General features: G+C 45.4%; 3 protein-coding genes across 3 annotated transcripts; 2 read left to right on the top strand and 1 right to left on the bottom strand.

Moving 5' to 3' along the window:
• The first annotated feature begins 116 nt into the window (after positions 1-116).
• wif1 (wnt inhibitory factor 1) lies at positions 117-11,076 on the top strand. The gene is made up of 10 exons (XM_047022489.1): positions 117-363; positions 549-688; positions 3,128-3,236; positions 3,372-3,512; positions 5,496-5,591; positions 6,440-6,535; positions 6,679-6,774; positions 8,524-8,619; positions 8,829-8,924; positions 9,617-11,076. The coding sequence occupies exons 1-10, from the start codon at positions 222-224 to the stop codon at positions 9,745-9,747; spliced, it is 1,143 nt and encodes a 380-aa protein (XP_046878445.1). The 5' UTR covers positions 117-221; the 3' UTR covers positions 9,748-11,076.
• A 5,901-nt stretch (positions 11,077-16,977) lies between these two features.
• Positions 16,978-18,265, top strand: vhll (von Hippel-Lindau tumor suppressor like). Its single transcript, XM_047023266.1, has 3 exons — positions 16,978-17,207; positions 17,374-17,511; positions 17,780-18,265. Exons 1-3 carry the CDS (start codon positions 17,018-17,020, stop codon positions 17,944-17,946), a joined length of 495 nt encoding a protein of 164 aa, XP_046879222.1. The 5' UTR covers positions 16,978-17,017; the 3' UTR covers positions 17,947-18,265.
• Positions 18,266-18,392: 127 nt separating this feature from the next.
• Positions 18,393-20,726, bottom strand: tmbim4 (transmembrane BAX inhibitor motif containing 4). Its single transcript, XM_047022490.1, has 7 exons — positions 20,514-20,726; positions 20,096-20,204; positions 19,870-19,975; positions 19,713-19,746; positions 19,419-19,536; positions 19,222-19,267; positions 18,393-19,044 (listed from the first exon to the last, which is right to left on the bottom strand). Exons 1-7 carry the CDS (start codon positions 20,602-20,604, stop codon positions 18,838-18,840), a joined length of 711 nt encoding a protein of 236 aa, XP_046878446.1. The 5' UTR covers positions 20,605-20,726; the 3' UTR covers positions 18,393-18,837.
• Between the last annotated feature and the right edge of the window lie 13 nt (positions 20,727-20,739).

Here is a 20,739-nt window from a genome sequence, read left to right as displayed (position 1 = left end):
TGTAGACTTGTCAAGATCGTGTTTCCTTCTCACTCTGCCACCCAGTGGTCATAACCCCTCCCTGCACTGCCGGTGTGTACAAGTACCTTGTGACGAGGCACAGGCTCTTCAGTCTATCAATTAAGAAGGCTGCTGAGTACAGTGCACACCACAGAACTTCATAGGCTACGAAGGAGCGAGAGCCATTTTTCTTTTCGATATTGGTTGTGAAGCTGCTCAGAATGGTGACTGTGACACCTGCTTTTCTCTCCCCCATCAAAACCTGTTTTGTTTTACTTTTGGGTGGTTTGATTGCCAAAGCTGCACAAGATCAAGGAAGTTTGTACATGTGGATTGATGCCAACCAAGCCAGGATCCTAATTGGTAAATAGTGTACTTTTGCAATTAACAAATATAAGAGAATGTCAGTGCAAGAAAATGCATATAGGTTACTTTTCATTTGCGCATTCATAAAAGTTGGACGATAACTTTAGATTTTAGTAAGTTTGAAGCATTGTGCAATACAAGCATTTTCATGTAAGATCGTTTAGAAACACATTTTTTCACAGGGTTTGAAGAAGATATTTTGATCGTGTCGGAGGGGAAAATGGCCCCATTCACACACGACTTCAGAAAGGCACAGCAAAGAATGCCCGCAATACCTGTCAATATCCACCACGTGAACTTCACCTGGCAAGCTACGGAGCAGGTAGGATAGTCTAGTAGCTTGTAATATTTCGATATGTGTGCTAGACTATTTTGTAACGTAAAATAGCAACTCAGGTGGTAGCCTATATCGTCCATAGCAAATCGGGGCAATGTTCTTACAAAAACGACGAATTTGTTGTTTATTATGTATATCATGTTAATTAACCTACTTATAACAATATTAATTGAAATATTGAATAAAATGTCTAAATGAGTCTGTAGGCTATACTGCATGAGCTAATAAATATATTTCGCATAGTAGCCTATTTAGGGTTCCATATTACTTCACCCAGAATGTGGAACATTTATTAATAAAAAATTGCTCGCTTTTGCTTGAAAGTGATCATAATCAAGTTATTGTTTTGGTCTTGATACGCGAACAGTAGTAGAACAGACTTTTTTTTTAGACGACCAGAAGTATCCTTCTTAATATTCAAATTCCCATCTCTTGCGGTATTTTACATCTTGGTGTCGTAGACCTGCCGCCACGGATCAAAGTGCAAAGCTGCAGCAAGGCCGCCTCTTCAGGCATGTGCCAAACATCTGGCCCATCTGCGCATTGAAAACATTGGTCAAATTCTCAGACGCGTGCCAGAACCCGCGCTTTATTGGAGGGGGAATGCTCCATTTGCGATAGCTGTCTGTATGGTGTTATTGCTTGTTCAAAATCTTGGTTATGAGTAACAGGTCTGACATTAACAGTAGCAAAAATATCTGAAACTCACACCATGCAGTATATTAATTTCCAGATCTCATGCTGAATAACTGCAAAGTAGGCCTACCCTAACTCATTGACGCAACCCTTATCACCCGCCAAACTAAAAATTACAACCTGCTAAAATGTCAAGACTTGATAAAAGGTTTGTATAAATTCAGTACAGCACATATTATAGAAGAATATTTTGAGATATACAAATCATTAGCTTAACCTTGCACTTTTAGAGATGCATTTAAGGATAGTATTTGGAAATGGTACACAGGGGACATGTATCCCTTCCTCCATGCTCCTCTGCCACATGAGGGGGCTCTTTATGGAATCCCAGGGGCCACGTGCAACATTGTAAACAGGTCAGAGATGCATGACCTCACATCTCACTGGGAGGTCATGCAGCCCCTTTCACTCATTATCAAAATGGCTTCTTCTCAACAGCTTGACAAACACACACACACACACACACACACACACACACACACACACACACACACACACACATACCATGTATCGGCATGCGAGGAACAGTGATATTTGATGGTGATGAGGATATGGTGGAGGTAAATTGAGGTCCTGTAAGAAGTAGAGTAATCTAGCATGACGTTAAAAGGACAAGGAAAGCCCTTTTGCGGAGACTTAAAGAAAGTAGGCATTCATTGAGGTGCTTAACTTTATTTCAAGGCACTTTAATGAGTTGTTTCCCATGAGATCATCTCAGGGTGTCACTGCCACAAATTACAGATGAGATTGCATTTGACAAATTACAGATGAGGCAACATATTTGTATCCCATTTCCTGATGCGTTGAAGCTGGGACTAACTAATGCTGTGTCCACACACACACACACACATACTGAGATCAGAATCCGCAAATGGCATGTCGGGCGGCAAATGAGAGAGAGAGAGGGAGAGAGAGAGAGGGCCCTTCTCCTTCCTGGGCTCTGTTACCCCCACACTTCAAAGGCAGCCGCCAAGGCTTAAGAACAAAGGCCGGTGGCATAAAAGGCTGGCCGCGAGAGTTATCTGTGTTGGTTATTACCATTCAGCTGCAGGATTAGGCGGGTTCTCCACACGGCTTGTGTACTTTTCCCTTCATCAAACGGCCATGCTCTTACGTTGGGAAATAATGCGCAGAGAGGAAAATCGCTGCCTCTCCCTCTTTTTTGGGGAGCTTTCATCTCTTTCTCAGGCCTTTTTGTTTGTGTTGTGCCATGCTGCCTCTATCATCTGAAAAGTGTGTTATTTTCAAAGGGGAAAGACATTATTTAAGGTGAGGAGCCACATGGTTGTGAAGGGGAATACACTTGTTCTGTCACACCGCTGGGCCTACCGACACACACATACCCACACTCACAAACACCTCGCACCAACACTAGCCCTCCGGTCCATTCACTTGGGCTGGGTTGTTGTTGTGATTTAAGTAGCATGACCAAATTTACAGCCTTACCTCCAGTGTTTTTGGCCCATGATAAAGGCCCACAGTGGAAGTTTGGCCCACAACCACAGCTTCAGGAAGATCAGTAGATTTTACGCAGTGTTTTACGGCTGGGGTTTTTTCCAGGGTTGGGTTGTGATGCCCAGTAGTGCTTGGTTCACTGGATCGGGGCCACAGACGTTTTGTTCCTCAACACTGACATGAAAAGCGTCTCAACGGCCATTCTTTTAGATCGGTTCTTGGAAGGTTCTGTTCTGACTCCTGTGACATCTCCACTACCGGGGTGCGTTGCAGGCCGAGTACTTCTACGAGTTCCAGACCCTGCGCTCCATGGACAAAGACATCATGGACAACCCCACCGTCAACGTTCCTCTGCTGGGCTCGGTGCCGCGGAAGCCCTCAGGTGAGCAGTGGACAGTGTCTGTTCAGACACAGCGGGGATCCTTACTTTAGGTCCAGTGGCTTTCCCTGCACGGATTAACGACAGAGTAGAATATGAGGTGACACTGCATTTGGTGTGTGCGTGTGTGTCTTCCAGTGGTGCAGGTTGGTTTCCCCTGCCTTGGCGACCAGGACGGTGTAGCAGCCTTCGAGGTGACCATCCTGGTCATGGACGCGGGCGGGAACACCATCCTGAGAACACCGCACAACGCCATATTCTTCAAAACCTGCCAGAGAGGTAAGAGACGGGAAAGAAAATGGAAAGACAGATGAGCACACACCGAGACGACCTATCACCAGCACATGCACCCATGTGTTCATACGATCTCCTCTGGCTAAAAAGCTCACTTTGACGATACCTGCTAGGAGAAGGAATCCCAGAATGCAGCATTCAATGAAAACCAGTCTTGGCCTGCGTCCACTTAGCCGTGGTGGCGGGAGCAGAGGAGCAGGATGTATGTCACAGATACATGGATGGGAGAGCACATGTGCCCAGACTACGAGGTCAGGCCCCCATCACTGGAGGGAAGAGTAATTGGATCTGATCCGGAGGTCCATCTGTGCCTCGCTGCTGCTGCTGCCGCCGCTGTTGCTGGTGATGGAATGTACCAGCAGAGCAGGCCCCGCAGGCTCTGCTCCTGGTCAAAGCGGGGCTAATCTCCACTGAAGCCGGGGGGCGGGGCTAATCTCCATTGAAGCCGGGGGCGGGGCTAATCGCCATTGAAGCCGGGGGCGGGGCTAATCTCCATTGAAGATGGGGGGCGGGGCTAATCTCCATTAAAGTCGGGGGGCACTGGGGCTGCTTTGTGACCGAGGGGAGAGAGTGATGCGACCTGCCAATCAGTGGCCGGCACAAAGGCCATTGCTGGGTTGTGATGTCATGCAAATGCAACCAGCTGCAGCCATGGGAAGAAATGGACTCTGCATGAACCTTGCCTGGTATCACATGGGCTCACACACACACACACTCACACACATTTACCACAACTATTTACTGTATGTAAATAGATAGCTGGAACTCTACAGAGAGAGAAACACATGCACTGTGTATAGTGCACACCCACCCTTTTCCACCTCCTCTCTCTCTCTCTCTCTCTCTCTCTCTCTCTCTCTCTCTCTCTCTCTCTCTCTCTCTCTCTCTCTCTCTCTCTCTCTCTCTCTCTCTCTCACACACAAAGCCTGACCCTGGCATGTGTACATCAGAGACCCACTGATCCTTCCGGCCCCCAATGCTTTCAACACAGGAAGCGGGTTCTCAGGCACAGCATATCTCAGTGACAGCTGTCCAACGCCTCACAAACTCTGACTTGAGGGCAGCAACAGTAGCAGGGAATAATACTAGCTAAGGGCACTTGATATCGGTTACAGGAAGCACAGTAACGACCAGACTTCCAAGAGTGGCAGTTAAGCCACATGATCTTCTCCATAGAATGTGGTGTCGCTTACGAAACCTGAACGTTTAGCGATTGTATACCAATATACCAAAACAAAGGCCGCAATGCATTCTTTGTCTTCCGTGCTCCGTATGGTAATGAGGGAATGGACCATAAGACAGGATCATGATTTGATCATTTTTAAAAGTTAGTTGAACATTTGTCAAGCTTGCCTGCTTAGAGGTAATGGTATCACGATTTCCAATGTAATCCTTAGCAAACTCAAACCAGAACCCCTCTCCAGACATTGGTTGTCTCATAAGCAAACGAGACAGGCGCTTTGCCTGATAACACATTTTATTTCCTTTATGGAAACGCCAAAGGCAACTGGTCATCTGTTGCAAATCCACTGGACAGCACTCTTGTTGGTTGACGCAGAGGAAATTGCCGGAAAAACAAAGTCTGCAGCCGTCTTCGACGTTGTCTCCTACCAGGAGTCAGGCTTTTATTGTGACTATAAGCCACATGGCCTTTGGAGACAGTATTTAGAAGAAAGGATTCCTCACACGGCGATGGCTCTCCGATCCAGGAAAGGCTGCAAAGTGTTTGACAGGGCTGTTGACATGACGTTCCCACCTCAAAGACTTCCCTCAAAATTGTTTTGTGAAAAGCTGGTATTCACTGCCTTGAACCTACCCTGTTATGGCTTCTCAGTGCCATTTGATTGGAATGTCTGTGTGCACATGAAGTGGTCATTGGAAACAGCAGGCTATGGATGGTGTAAAGAGGGAGGGGGCAAGGAAGACTTTATACATGCCTCATCTTTCTCCCTCTTTCTCTCTCCAAAGCCAAGTGTCCCGGGGGCTGTCGCAATGGAGGCTTCTGCAACGAGAGGCAAGTGTGTGAGTGCCAGGATGGTTTCTATGGCCCACACTGTGAGAAAGGTACTGTCATACTAAAATCATACCAGACCACCAGGTTACTAAAGCCACGCTGTGTGAACACCCAAAAGTCTGTTCTCACTTCATCTTTAAAGAGCACCCCCACATTGAGCGTACATTGATTGTTTCAACAAAAAGAAAAGTATCTTTTGAAAGCGGTGTATAGTATGACACGAGACCCTAAACAATGCAATACCCACAATGCACTTGAAAGTATTAGTGGATGTGCAAAGGTTATGCTGTTATGGTTTCACTTTGGCTTAAGGTTAAAAAAAAACGGATGAAAATTACATAGCACTGTGCGTCTGGTACATGCAGACTACTTCAATAAAGGGCAAATGTATTTTAGAGGTTTTCTTTTTTCCAGACTGAAAAAAGAATAATGACCGACCAGGTTGGGTGGCACAAGCATATGTTTTTAATCTATTTGCAGCGTTAAAGAATGGGTTTCGACAGCTATCCAGGCCGAGCTGGAAAAACACTTTTGGCTGTCTTATACCTCTGTACTGCAGTATGCGAGACACCTAGATCAGAATGCCACTGGTTGGGTTCCCTTTTCTTTGTAGTTGCGTGTGACATTGTGCGTGTGACGAGCTCTGCATGGCAGCAAAGGGTTGGCGCACAGTCACTCGGGTGTGATCACAACGCCATGAAGTTCAGCACCTACAGTTGCACGTGCTCATTCTCACAAGCACAGTTCAAATGGACAACATCAAAACAAAGCCTTAGTTGTTTACACAGTTTAATGGGGAAAATGCTTGTGTTAAACCTTCGATGACTTGTCTCCTTAATGCTTTGCATTTCCTTTTCCTTTCTTGCCTTCCATCTCTCTCTCTCTCTCTCCCCCCCAGCTCTGTGCTCCCCAAGGTGTCTGAACGGTGGCCTGTGTATGAGTCCGGGGGTGTGTATCTGCCCCCCTGGTTACTACGGAGACAGCTGTGACAAAGGTACAGTCTCACCTAAAAGCAGACAATCCTCATTCCTGTTGATCAGACCAATCGAATTCTCTCTCTCTCTCTCTCTGCAACATACATAAAGGTACGATAAAGGTACTTCATGCAGATAAAACAGTTTGTAACCCCCTTCACAGCCAACTGCAGCACCACGTGTTTAAACGGAGGGACCTGTTTCCACCCAGGGAAATGCATCTGTCCTGCCGGCTACGAGGGGACGCGCTGTGAGCTCAGTGAGTGCCTCCTTCGCCTTGTCGCCCCATCCCTCCATCCCTCCATCCCTCCATGTCTCCATCCATCCCTCCATCGTTCCCTCTTGGTGTCCCCTCTTCTGTACAGTCTGAGAGAAGCACTCCTCTCATATTGTCACCTCGATGTGATGGTGACATCACCTCCTCCTCCCCCCCCCCCCCCCCCCCCCCCCCCCAAAAAAAAAAAAACCCACACACATCCCAAATGAAGCCTTAAGTGTGCTGTCACTCTGATGGCAACTGTGGCGGAGCCCTGTGCAGGGTAAACAAGTGATGTCATGAGATTCTAACGCCGCTGTGGGCAGAGGAAGCAGCTGCCTCTCCCAGCACCAACTGCTGTTTACGCAAAGTAACGGTTAACAACACACTCCCATGCCAATGTCACTGACGGGGCTCCACGTGTTCTGTTTTGGGGTCGTGCTTGACGTTAATGGCTTTCGTTTTTAGAACATTCTGGTTACGTGGTTATGATGTCACATTTCGGGGATGTAAGTTATGACCTTGTACGTGTCCTCAAGTGAGTCAGTAACCAACCAAGTCTATTCATTAGGTTCCTTCCAGCTTGTATCCTGGTGTGTCATAAAGTGCCACAGCTCAAAGGGGATCTAAACTGCATCTTTCTCTCTCTCTCTCTCTCTCTCTCTCTCTCTCTCTCTCTCTCTCTCTCTCTCTCTCTCTCTCTCTCTCTCTCTCTTGCTCTCTTGCTCTATCGCTCTCTCGCTCTCTCGCTCTCTCCTTCTCTCTCTCGCTCTCTTGTGATGCATCGCTGGTTCAAAGTTGCACCCCACAATGTAAAGCTCCACATCTGATATTTGATCATACAGCCATATCAAAAAAGCGCTTTTCAAAAATAAAGCCCGGACGTAAGTGATATCGCATGACGCCTCTGTGAAGTTGAAACGTGCTTTGAAAAGGAAAAAAAAGAGGAGCAGTTATGGGCTTTGTGAAGTTGCTCTTTTTGTGAAGTAGCTTTCCTCTATTGTCCCTTTCCACGGATATGAATTTCATTGATACGTTTGAGAACAAAGGCCCTGTTGAAATCCAGTAGGTGTTGATCAAATATGCAGGTAGAACACAATCTCTTAGATCAATCCACTCACGCCAGGACTCTGCTTTTGAAAGGTGTTGAATTTCCTTTTTACACCTCCGCTGTCATTTTCTTCGTCCGTTTGTTACCTCCGTTGTCTGGGGGCCCCTGGAGACCCTGGAGTCTACAGTGATGTTATTGCTCGTTTGACGCAACAACCCACAAAGTGCTCCAAAAGACACCCTTTTAGTCATTTCATCATCCCATGCCTTCCACACCCAAGATAATGGATTTCTGCTACTTGACAGTCACAGCGTAACGTTGGGATTGGTGTTGTATTGAAATGGGATCCCTCTCTTGGTATCTTGGAAGGGGAACAGTGGGAGTGGTTTTTAAGGACGGTGTTGGTGCAGAAGGGTCAGTCAGGCCCTGTGACCTGGAAGTGAGCAGGTTTGCTAGTTAGTTAGTAAGGTGTGTGGGGGAGTCAGGTGGCTGAGCGGTTAGGGAATCGGGATAGTAATCATAAGGTTGCCGGTACGATTCCCGGCCGTGCAAAATAAAGTGTCCTTGGGCCCTACTTGCCTCGGGGGAATGTCCCTGTACCTACTGTAAGTCGCTCTGGATAATAGCGTCTGTTAAATGACTAAATGTAATGTAAATGTAGTATCCTGGTATGTCCTGGTGTCCTGTCGCCATTTCTCCAGGTAAATGTCGCCAGTCCTGCAGAAACGGAGGGAAGTGCACCGGGAGAAACAAATGCAAATGCAGCAAGGGTTTCCATGGCGATCTGTGCTCCAAGGGTAAGACTGCCACTGCCTTTTGGTTATCACTACGTCAGTAGGGCTCTTATGTAGGACATTTCCAGTAGTCGTATGACATGGAGGGATGTTGGAAGTGCACTCAAGTTAGGCAATTGGAGAATACTCACTTCATTGTGAGTGTTTGTGTGGCATGCATGTGCTACTCTGTGTGTGTGTTTATATGGATTTGCGTGTGTGTGTTGGTGCAGCTGTGTGCGAGCCCAGCTGCGGTACACACGGGACCTGTGTGGAGCCCAACAAGTGTCAGTGCAAGGATGGCTGGCATGGACGCCACTGCAACAAGAGTGAGTGTGAAACATGATCGCTCCACAAAGCCCCTTTCCAATACCCTCCACCCCCTCGCCCCTCAGCTCCTCTACACACACACACACACACACACACCAAGCCCCACCCGCACTAAACCACCAAAACCTTTTTTCCAAGCCTGGCCTGTTAGCTGCCACCTGTAAGTTGATGAGCACATGTAAGCCACTGTAACACAACACCCCAGAAAGCTGGTTCTGGCTCATGGAGACACAAATGAATAGATGCCAGCATGGTTAGCTTCACATCCTCCCTGCTCTGCGCTTCGGGCCTTATTCTGTGGAAAACATCAAACCGCACAATTAGGAAATGACTGACTGGGCTAGAGTGGGATGTATTTGAGGGAAACGAATAGCCCACTTATTCACTGTTTGTTTGGTTTTCATGTCATTAGCGGTCATTAGTGTTTCATTTGGGTTCAAAGCACAACAGGGTATTGTAAACAAGGGCAGGGAAAACAGGACTGGGATTGAGTCTTTGCCTCAGTCCTCTCAGTGTAGGACAACTTTAGAAAAAATAATAATTTGAATGTCTCTTTTCCCTCGGCTTCCTTCTCTTCTTTCTGTCTTTTTCTGTCTATCTCCCTCTCTCTCTCTCCCTCTGCCTCTCTCTCTCTCTTTGTGTGTCTCTCTGTCTCTCTCTCTGTCTGTCTGTCTGTCTCTCTCTATTTCAGGGTCCCGAGGGGCTGCCGCAAACGGCCATCAACTTTCAGGCCCTAAACACAAGCAGCAGGGGTCGTCTGCCAAGGAGGCGAAGGACGTGGTAGAGTCCAGCCGCCCAGCCGAGACCAACTATGTGGTGTGAGTGGGCCCCCCCCCCTGCCCTTCCCCGCCCCCACTCACCCACCCACACCCCTCTGCGGTAGCATAACTAAAATTTGGGGTTTAGACCCCACCACCACTACTATCTGGCTACTTACCCAGTCTACCACCCCCCCCCCCCCCCAAACTACCCTCTCCTGGGCCAGAACACATTCGGCCAGCTGCTCCCAGCCTCGCTCCATCACACAACACTCTCCTGCTCCATTCTCCGTCTTCTGGGAATTCTTTGGTTGGGGCTTTTCTGTTTGTTTTTATTTCCGCTTTTTATTTCACCTGGCCATCCTTCAAAAGAGTTCCTTTCAGATGCCTCATTGTCTGTGGAGGAAGTCTGTGTGGGTGTTGTCAGTCCGTGTCAATACAGTGTCTATTCACCTTGAGGAGGCGCAGTCCTGAATACCTGAGAGGGGTGACTCACACTCGAGTTATTGTTCTGTGATGGCGGATGATCCGTGGTGTCTGATCTGCGCGTTGCCCTCAAGCCCTCCGTGCCCTGAACGGAGGCGGGTGTGCCTGTCAGGGAAGGGCACACGGCACATTCCACCATCTTGGAAAGCAGTTTGTCTTTCTGTTTGTGTGTATTCGCTGTCCATGATCGTAGATGGTAGAGTTTATCCTTAGATTTTAAAACGATAGGTCGGTTGAGAGACGCTCTTAGGGGGATTCTTTGATTTTTGTTCTGTCACATCAGTCAGCTGGGATAAGTGAGAGAAGTGGGGAAGAAAGCCAAAGAAAGTCATTCTATCCATATGAAAATATCCTGCCAAATAAATCACACCCTAAATAGATAGTTGCAGAATAGCCATTGAGGACACAGACATGGAGACGAGATGAAAATAAGGACACGTCCTGGGTGTAAGTCCATCACTGATTTCCTTACGTGACTGATGCTTTGCTGTTCAAATCCGATGGACAGAGGAAAGAAATACTGTGTCTCACGGTCAGGCATCGATCTTCTAGGTCCTTCACCATTCCACTTGATAGCTATGTTGACCCCGTTCAGGTTTTTCATTCCTCGATGAAAATGTATCTCAAAAGCATAATGTACCAGCTGATTTTTACACTAGCTTCACCCCATTTTCTGTGAACCACTTTTTGTGTTTGAATATTTATCTTGTAGTTTGGTATAAATAATATGATAAACTTGGGATCGACAACAAATATTTTGTCTCTCTTAAACAATCTCGTAGCGTTTTTGATATTGTTTGTAACATTATAACACAGCACATGAACTGCCTAATATATCGTCAACTGAAAGTAATCGACAATTTCTATGTATGTAATGTATTATTAAAATAAATGACTGTAAATGCCAGATTTGTTTTGATCGTCCATGAATAATCAAATATAAAATTGTTTCACACATTTAGTGCAGATTGCAATGACAATCTTAGAAAGAATGGACACATGAGCAAAGACCATAGAATCAGAGCCCATAGCAATTGATCCATAATTGTCACTGTAAAAGTCTGTTTCAAATGGTAATCTTCAGACAGATTAACAAACATGTAAATGTAGTTCACCATGTATGGAATATTATTCCTGTGTGTAGACGACAAACCAACCATCATTACAGAAACTCCAAGCTGAGTGTGCAGGGGTAAATCCCCATTCCTTAAAGTCTACATGTGGTTTTAGGCTCAGTCTCAGTCCTATTAACCCAAACCACATTTCCAGGGAGGGGATGCCTATCTTGAGGAGAATGGGCGATGCTAGTCGGATATTGGTTCAAGGCGAGGGATTATGGCACAGCGGAAAGACTTGATCCTTTCACTCTCCTCATGACATGACATGTTTCCTCGTCCTGACGTGGGTCATAATTGGGCAATGACATCACACAGTAGGATTTAAAAAGATGAACATCAAGAATATTAACACTGTCAACAATCAGAGCTTCTTTTTTATCAGAGATTGTGAACCTCGTTGAAAAACCCTGAGGCCAGTTTCCAGGATATAGATTAAGTCCTTGACTAAATAACGTTTATGTCCAAACTGGGTGCCAAGTAGCCCAGGCCTACATCTGTGTCTCGTAAACTGGCCATGAACAAAGACGACATGCATTTGCTGTGTGTAGTACACATGAGTTCACGGTAAAACCAAACAAAAAGGGCTTCAAGCCATTTTCATATTCCCAGGTTACATGCCCTTGGTATTGTCTCCACCGTGCCAATCCCACATTAAAACCCACAGCACGTTCATGTCCTCTACCCCCCTCAACGCTGGCTTCATCATTTCCTCCTGGGGACGAGGAGGTGGTAAGCAGCGTTGAAAAGGGGGGGCTCGTGTTTTACGACCCCGGTGCTCCTGGTGAAGGGGAGGGGGGGGGGGGGGGGGGGGGTGTGACTGCAGCAGGTCCTGGAATCGTCCTGCTCTCTCACCAGAGCCCAGACTCTCAGATGTCAACACGCCAAGCTGGCACGTCCACGGCACCCTGAAACACACACGCACAGGAATCAGTGGGTGTGCGTGTCCACTTCCTGACATGTGATCTTAATTGCCAGCGCTAAGAACTGGGAAATAATGCAAACAAAGGCCTTCACCGTGGTGGCAAGGAGGCCCTGTTTTAATTTGGCTGTTGAGTTCCACAAAAACCTTCTGGGATGTTGTTTCAGGATTCCTAGAGGCCAGTCGAGGAAACTGGGGTCTCAGAATCAGATGTCAGATTATTTTTGTCAGCCTGACTTGATTATTTGAACAACATGATGCACACTGAGATTTGGGATCCTGGAGAGAAGTTATTCAAGAACAGCAAAAGTGCGCTCAAAATATCACATACCTGTCCACCCACAAAATGATTCGCTTTTTTGGTGCTTGTTCCCACTCATAAAAGAAAACTCAAAAAGTGTAATGCAAAATAGAGCATGATTAATAATTGTCTATACTTTACTTGAATTGCACGGTACTGTAGAACAGCCTTTTAACGAAGGGTCTTTGGGAAGTCATCGAAGAGGAATTTTGGAGTTGAGCTAACAACTCTATAAAGTTAACGGTTGAACCCACCTGCTGTTACTAATGAGCTTATTCTCTGTACTCCTGGCAGGCTGGATAGCCCTCTGCTTCCAGAGCCTGACTGGTGCTGGCTGGCCAATACTGAGCCTGTCTCTTCCCTGTCTTCCAATAGTGGGTCCAGGCTGGATGAAAGCCCCTCCCCAAGACCGCTGCATAGCGACAGGTTCACATGGCTCCTGTTGACTGGCTGAACTGTGAACTTGCAATGGACAGTTGGGGGGCAGAGTGGACCACTGTCATAAGTGAAGGGTTGTGAATGAGACGGAGGGTTTGATCTATATTTTGCTCCCACCCCGCAAACTCTAACTTCCACGGTTTGAATGCTGCAGCACCATCAGTGTATCTTTCATTTGGAACACCTCCCCAAGTGTTGAAAACACACAGATGTTGCATGCTCTAGGTGTCTAGATCTAGTCTTTGATGGAGGGCAGAACGACCTAACGTCGAGGTGTGTCTGTACATGAGGCAAAGCCGGGGGGTAGCAACACAGAGCCAGACACCGATCTGATTGCTCCCATTATAGCAATTAACCTCAGCTTGACTCCAGGGCTGCCCAATCAGCCATGTTTCCACAGGACACACACATATCCAAACACACACATACACGCACCCAGGCACACACACACACACACACACATACATTCATACACACACATACGGTGGGCAGGGAAGACAGGCGAAAATAAACAGCCATGCAGGGTGCTTATTTTTACTGCTGCGCAGCACGTAAACGAGACCACCTCCTTCCCTTCTTCCCCGTGTGCGGCGGCATCCCTCGGCCTCCTTGGGTCACTCTTCACGGAGGAATAAAACAATAACAAAACAGGCCCAGGAATCTCAAATATGTGCTGGCAAAAATGGGATGGCGGCGGTGACCAAGGAAACGGCCTGCAGCCCTCTGTCCGGTGTTTTTTCCCCTTGTCATTCCTGGGACGATGTTTTCATAACCCCCCATCTGGTCTCTGGGCTGAGGAGAGCTCCAGGGAGAGAAAAAGGCAACCTGTGTTTGAGGCTGTCCAAGTCCCACAGAGCTGTAGGTCAGTAGCTCTACAGCTGTGGGGTAACAGCTCACAACCTCTGTGGACCAGTAGCTTATGAACTCTGTAGCTGTAGATTAGCAGTCCAGCCCAATATCTGTGTATACCGGAGTGTGTATGTTTTCTGCCAGATATCTGCAACTGAAGACTGGCTGTCCTAGATCCTTATGGTACTGCTGAAAAGGCTAAATGCAACACAAGACTTCTTAGGACTTTGGGGCACTTATTTGATTCCATTCTGTTCTAATGCACTTCCAAACTGGCACAACGTTTCGTTTTCTTCAGCTTGTGATCTGCTAGACATTTCCGTGTTATCACTGATGGCTCCTCTGAGTCTGAATCAGTCAACTGAGACTAAAGAAATCTTCCAAGTGATTAGTAAGAGGTTGTGGTTACATGTTTACCTTAAAGGGTAGCTACATAAATGCAGACAGGAAAACAACACAATATAAAGAAGCATGGAATGTTGGTTCCCTCTCCTGATGGCCATACATTACCTACTTATCAAAGAGACAGCAAATAGGGACTATCATTTTGTGGTCTTGTGGTTGTTGAATTGCTTATGAATAAGCCAACAAGGCCACCATTTAAAAAGCCATTAGCCAATCCTGGTGCCAGACACCCTGGCTTGTTTTTGTCTTGGCATCTGTGCGATGCTCGGCGGCAGGCGGGGTGCGTTGGTATTCGGCCTCGTGGCTCTCGCGGGGGCCGCAGGGGAGGAGTAATCCATTGTTGGAACAACAACTTTCTGCTCCTGTAATCAAAGGGTGAGGAGGGTCCAGCCAAAGCTGCAGAGAGGGCTCCAGGAGTCAGCCTCAGAGATGGAAGCCCAGCCCCTGTACCAGCTTGGTTAATCCCCACCCACCCCACCAACAAAAGCCTTTGGGCTCGCCATGCCCATTGTAGCCATACCGCCGGCCCGGTTACATCACAACAGGGCCGTGAGGAGGGGTGAGCCAGCCGGCACCCAAACACAACATCAAAGCTGGAACGGGTTGGAACGCTACATGTCCCGACCTATACGTGGGCATGTTGGGGAAAAATATAGTGGGACTTGTGATGGATGTGGAGTGATGGCGATGGGCTGAGCTGTGCGCATGGGTGGAGGTGAGACAAGCGGCAGTTGTTGGCTACTCTGCACTGGAAGCAAGAATATGGAGCCTTTCATTTTGCTGACGACAGAGGCTCTATGCTCTGCAAGGAGTGGAAGACGTGGTCTAACCCTTCTCTAAGGGCTTAGGTAGCAAAACACAACTTCCCCATGCTGTGCTTGGAACAATATGACATGCCCAATCCACAATAGAATCATATTAAACGTTTTGAAGAAAATGAATCTACCTCCTGGTTTCCTTTAGTTAATAATGTGAACAAACGGTGGGTGTGTTTATGAGCATGTGCGTGTGGCTGGGCTTTTATCGCCGCTAATGATCTTTGCAGTGGTTAAGCGATAAGCTCATAGTCTGCAAGAAACATAGCACCTTGTAGAAGTGCTTAGCATTATAGCTTCAGTTTGGTAGTGGTAGTGATGGTGGTGGCAGTTTGTGTGTGTGCGTGTATGTGTGTGGGTGTGTGTGTTTACATCTACAATGTCTGTGGATTAGTGAACACCCACTCCTCACTCCAAACACACACAAACACACACACACACCTCTCATCCCTCAGAAGAAACCTGGTGTAGTAGGTGCCAAACCAACATCAGAGAACCCCAAACCTCCCACGGTACGCCCCGAAAAGCTGCCTACCGACATCAGAGAGGATCCCCGCTGGGCCATCACACACAACGGAAAATATGTCGAAGATAAAGGCTCTGCAAATTAAAAAGGGAATAAAAAGGCGAAGGGGAGGGATAAACGACTTATGAAAAGAACAACATGAAAGTGTTCTTATGTTTCAGTGGGCCCAGCCAGTTAACTGAGTAGACATTGGAGAGGGCCTGATATGATTCAAGTCTCTTGGCCTCCCGAACCCAAGGCTGGGGTTGGGCTTGAGTAGGGTCAAGTCTCAATCCAGTGAAATGGGCCTCATCTACAATAAAATAATATATTAATAAAATATGAGAATTTTGCCTCATAATTTCAATGTTTATTAAATAAACAGTGTTTTTGGATCTTGATAGATAAGTGATGGATTCATAGATTAGTGCGTATTGCTTTGAGTGAAACAACCTTCTAAAAGACACTCAATAAATAAATGAAAGCCTTTCATTACTTTTTTTTAGGATAGAACTAGTAAAATCAAAATAACAAAATGAGGCTTGATTTGAAATGATTTTTTATGATCATTTCCATTACTTGAAATGTAAAATTGTTTTGTACAGCAACTGCTTCGGATTGCTCTCTCAACCACACAGGGGCTGCAGTTTCTCAAGAAACAAAAAGCACAGACTTCAAAGGCTTGCTGTCACCACCCAAGAATCTCCCAGTGTCCTCCACAAGAATACCAACCACACTGGAATTTTAAGTGGATTTCACCATTTTTTGTCTGTCCATGGTGGGGGAAGTTGTGGGATACCAAACGTCTGTTCTGTCTTGGGTAGGGTAGGTCTATGCACATGTAGAGAGCCTATAGGCAAGCATGCTGGCATTGTGAAGCCACCCTCCCCCCACCCTCCCCAGCGGGCCTAAACCCTGACACGTGAATTAAAGATGCTCCAACTCACAGGACTTAAGACCACCAGGCTACCTACTTTTATCTCTTATGATAGCACTTTCTAGGATACCATATTCTCTAAGAAAACTAAGCTCTTAGAATATGTACTTTCACGCATATCGGATCTATCACTTGCTCCATTTACATTTATTAATTTGAGGGACGTCTTTTCAATCATCATTGACAATATATTGCATTTTCAAGGAATACCCTACTCTAGTAAGGAAATGGAGAGATAATTTATTTTGGAGGATATTTCCCTCAATTCAAAAGCTCACAGCATATTTAAGCAGAATCTCATGCAAGACTGTTTTATAATAGGCTAACATAGGCCGACCTCTCTTTAACCTTCATGAAAATGGTCATGCCTCCAATATTTTCGAAAATTATTATTTTACCCTTTTGTCAATGACAGTGATGTGATATGTGAGCAACATGTACCGCACATCTGGCCGCCAGAAAATTACAGGTTAAAGTTGCTTCAACAACATTAAACAACACCGCCCTCGTGTGAAACCTTTTTGAATAGCATCTTCGTGAGTTCGTGTCACTCGCGTCATCATGGCAGAGCAGGAAGTTAACCAAAATGAATTCGAGTTAAAATCTCTGAATTCTGATATTCCAACCTTTGTTGGATTCATCAATAAATCACGCAATGATGCCAGAGCCTGGTGGCTGGACTTTGATGGGGTTCCAGTGTCGTATGGAGACATACGACCGGGTGCGTTATTAAGGATGGACACTTTTCTCAGTGAGTAGCCTAGTCTGTGTTCACTTATAAAAATCTGTGTTTGAATTGGATTGTTCTTGAGTTCAAACTTTTTAACACGTCTTTCTATCACAAAGCTTATAGTTTATTAGCCTATAAATCGTCAGGTATGTTAGCCTTTAAGAGTTGTTTCGTTTGTCATCGACAGCACATCCTTGGGTTTTCAGGGACACTCGCAATGGTGCAAAACTTTTGACGAATTTAAAAGAGGTTCACATGCCAATTCCCACAGAATATGATGAAGATGGCGACCCTGCTTATCTAAGCGTGATCATAAACAACCCAGGTGAGATCATCAACCTCACAACATGGGTATAGTTGCTAATATATTTCCACAGATAAGGTCATCGAGGATGGATGAACAATTTTCCACTTACCAGACATAATTGTTATTCCATCCTAGCAAATGAAGTATGTAATGCTGTGGAAACCCCCTAGTCTTGATAAAACACACACACAGCCTCATATTTGTCATCCCATACTTTCATTTTCAAAAACCTGCTCACGTGACATCCAGGAATTCTAAATGTATTGTTTCGTTTGTTCTGTCCTAGTTTACTCTCTTCTAGATTCCTGCTTGATGTTGATCAGAAGCCTGGTGAGATTTGAACACTACCATCGACTGGACATTCCTGCAGCATTGAAACAGGAGCTCCAAAGACATCCAGATATAGTCAATGATCTCAGACTGCTTCATTCCACCAGAACATCAGAAAGATGAACATATACATGGATCATGAGCTAGTTGGTCAGTGGTTCATATGCAATCACTACCTGTACATCATAACTAAGTTTGGCCATTAAAAAGTGGGTATCCTACTTTTATATAAAGGATACATACATAATAATGCAACTCATTACATTTAACTTTAATTTAATCAACAGCAAACATGTTAATGATTGACATTGAATGATTGATTCACATTACAACTGTATTGCACTTGCGGTCTTGTTAATAAATTAATCAGAGACATGAAACAGAAACAAGAAAAATCCCTTTGTAAATTATTTACATGAAGCTGTATCTCAACATAAACAACTCTCATTTAATCCTTGAGATTCCTTCCGGCTATAAACTCTTGTTACTATACACAGTAAACACTTAAATATCTTTACAACAATCTTCTTATAACATTATTTGGTCCCAAATGATGCTCTGTTGTTATATTCAAAATAATTGTAATAGTACCTCACACGTTTTCCCTGTGGACTGGTACTATTTATGACCTGGAATACTCATTACTCGTCAACATCTCCTAAACATATTGTGCCTGACAGACTTTTGTGTTTAAAATCATTCAGAAAAATACCAGCATGACAAGAGTCAAGCTAAGGTTGAAGAACTGTGATGTGATTAGATTAATATAGTTCATCTCCAGTTACCAACATTAAACAATATATCACATTCAAAATAATAAAACAGGGAAAAAAAGTAAGTACTATTTCATTTCCACAATCCCATGATTGAAAACAGCCTGGTGTTAATGTATTATAGGGTTAAACATGGATCAAAATGACTGACAATCACCTGTTCTACAGCATTCATCAAGGGCATATCTGACAGATTCCCTTGTAATAACTCCCTCACACCAGCAGAGGGCGCTGTGCAGCCTCAGTTCTTCTTCATGGAGTCCAGGATCCGCAGGATGTGCAGGAAGAGGTTGACGATGTCCAAGTAGAGGTTGATGGAGGCTAGGATGTGCTCCTCGGGGGACAGCTGGTGCATCAGGAGATGGGTGTCATAGATGATGAAGCCGCAGAACAGCAGAGCCCCGGCACCGGCAAACACCAGCTCCGTGGTGTCGTTGTTGAAGAAGAGCTGACGACGGAGGGAGAGGAGTGGGTCAGATCCAGTGACGGTTAGAGAGAAGACAAGTCCTACGTTAACTCATGATCAATCAGGCTGGTTCACAACAGGCCATTACCTTGACCTTGACCCGGAGTAAGGACAATGTTCAAAAAGTTTCAAAGACATGGTAAAGGGGGATGAACTCACCCTCATAAAACTCGCAATGATCAGAATCCACAGGCAGGCAAACAATCTGAAACAAAATGTTTGGTTCACCCTTAGAAAATCTCAGAAAGAAAGTAACGGTCTACATATATGTTACCAGGTCATGGTTTTCCCATAGGATGTTAATATGGTTAGTTGCAACTTCTTAACAGGTCTATCTAGTTAGAGAGGAACCATACCCAGCTCCCAGTTTGCTGAAGTCCCTCTTAGACTGGAAGGTGTATGCAGTCAGTCCCAGGAATACAGCCGTGGTGAGGAAGAAGGCCTGAAGCACTATGGCATACTCATAGAAGGTCACTGTAGGGGAAAAGTACATATTCCATCAGCAATTCATTAGGTTACCAGTGTTCACAAAGAGAGGATTCAATCAAGAGGGGCATCAAGTTCTGACTCCAGTCATATGACTTAATTGGCAGACAGATTTAGGAATGTGGTGGCAATGTGTTCTGTTTACAGATTCAAAAAGAACTCACCAGCCGTTGCAACAGAGATTGCTTCCAACAGGGTCTAAAAAAGAAACCTTGTTTAAACTTTTGCTTTCAGTATAGCATGCACGTTATCACTTTAAGAATAAGATGGAGTAATGTGTGGCTAATACGGCATTGGATTTAATCTTGAAAATACACTTACAAATGTGAATAACAGGTAAAGGTTGACTGGGTGCTTGTGTCGGTACACCGCCAAGGCCACGAGCAGAACTAGAGAGCCGATTGCTGATACCAACACCACCGCGGGACTGAGAGGGCAAAGTCCATGTAAATGAATTACACAAATAGGCAACAACTCTAAACCGTACATGTTTGCCAACCGTTTCCTATTCAGTTTCTGTATGATTCTGTGTCTAGTAAAAGCTTACCTTGCATGGACAAAATCCTTGATGGTGTCACAGAACATAAAGAGGGCAGATGTTGCAGTGGTCAGAATGATCTGCAGAGACAGGATGCTGTACACCTTGCGCAAAAAATCTGTACAAATTCAAATAAACAATTATGAGTTTAGGAGGCTAATATGGTGTAGGCAGATCTAGGCCATCACTGTCACAGCAAACGTCTGTATGCCATGACAGATAGAGGTACTGACTTAACCAACATTATTTGGTAAGTATGTTTCCAAAACACAGGAAAGAAATGATATGACTTGTGTTTCTATTCATTCTACAATCCAGATTGTGTTAACATTGCTACATAATGCTAGGCTAGCAACTACGTACCCAGCTATCTAGGTAGCTAGCTAGTGCTAACGTGTTAGCCAAAATAAAAAATACTCCTGTTTACCCATTCGGATTTGCACACTTGCGGTTGCAACGTTTGTGCCATAGTTGAAATCGTCTTCAATTGAAGATCTGGGGTATTTTTCAGTCGTCATCTTGTACTCGCAACAATAAGGAATATAATCTAGATGATGGAGACTTTAGTTTAATGATATCTGTTTTGGGCCTTGCAAGTCTGTTTCCGCAAACGTCTGTAAAGCGAGTAGGCTTTTCCGTCGCTGCGTTAGTGA

This window comes from Hypomesus transpacificus, chromosome 7 (assembly GCF_021917145.1).
Source record: "Hypomesus transpacificus isolate Combined female chromosome 7, fHypTra1, whole genome shotgun sequence".
NCBI lineage: Eukaryota > Metazoa > Chordata > Actinopteri > Osmeriformes > Osmeridae > Hypomesus > Hypomesus transpacificus.
The sequence above is the reverse complement of the archived record's forward strand: the minus strand, read 5'-3'. Positions and strand labels throughout refer to the sequence as shown.

Excerpts from the sequence above, each read along its gene's own strand:
- tmbim4 (XM_047022490.1), bottom strand. The coding sequence starts at position 20,604 with ATGACGACTGAAAAATACCCCAGATCTTCAATTGAAGACGATTTCAAC. Across the intron at positions 19,976-20,095 it reads AAGGATTTTGTCCATGCAAG|TCCCGCGGTGGTGTTGGTAT; the intron begins GTAAGCTTTTAC and ends TTGCCCTCTCAG. Across the intron at positions 19,045-19,221 it reads TCATTGCGAGTTTTATGAGG|CTCTTCTTCAACAACGACAC; the intron begins GTGAGTTCATCC and ends CTCCGTCGTCAG.
- wif1 (XM_047022489.1), top strand. The coding sequence starts at position 222 with ATGGTGACTGTGACACCTGCTTTTCTCTCCCCCATCAAAACCTGTTTT. Across the intron at positions 6,536-6,678 it reads CGGAGACAGCTGTGACAAAG|CCAACTGCAGCACCACGTGT; the intron begins GTACAGTCTCAC and ends CCCCCTTCACAG. Across the intron at positions 6,775-8,523 it reads GGGGACGCGCTGTGAGCTCA|GTAAATGTCGCCAGTCCTGC; the intron begins GTGAGTGCCTCC and ends CCATTTCTCCAG.
- vhll (XM_047023266.1), top strand. The coding sequence starts at position 17,018 with ATGGCAGAGCAGGAAGTTAACCAAAATGAATTCGAGTTAAAATCTCTG. Across the intron at positions 17,208-17,373 it reads AAGGATGGACACTTTTCTCA|CACATCCTTGGGTTTTCAGG; the intron begins GTGAGTAGCCTA and ends TGTCATCGACAG. Across the intron at positions 17,512-17,779 it reads CGTGATCATAAACAACCCAG|TTTACTCTCTTCTAGATTCC; the intron begins GTGAGATCATCA and ends GTTCTGTCCTAG.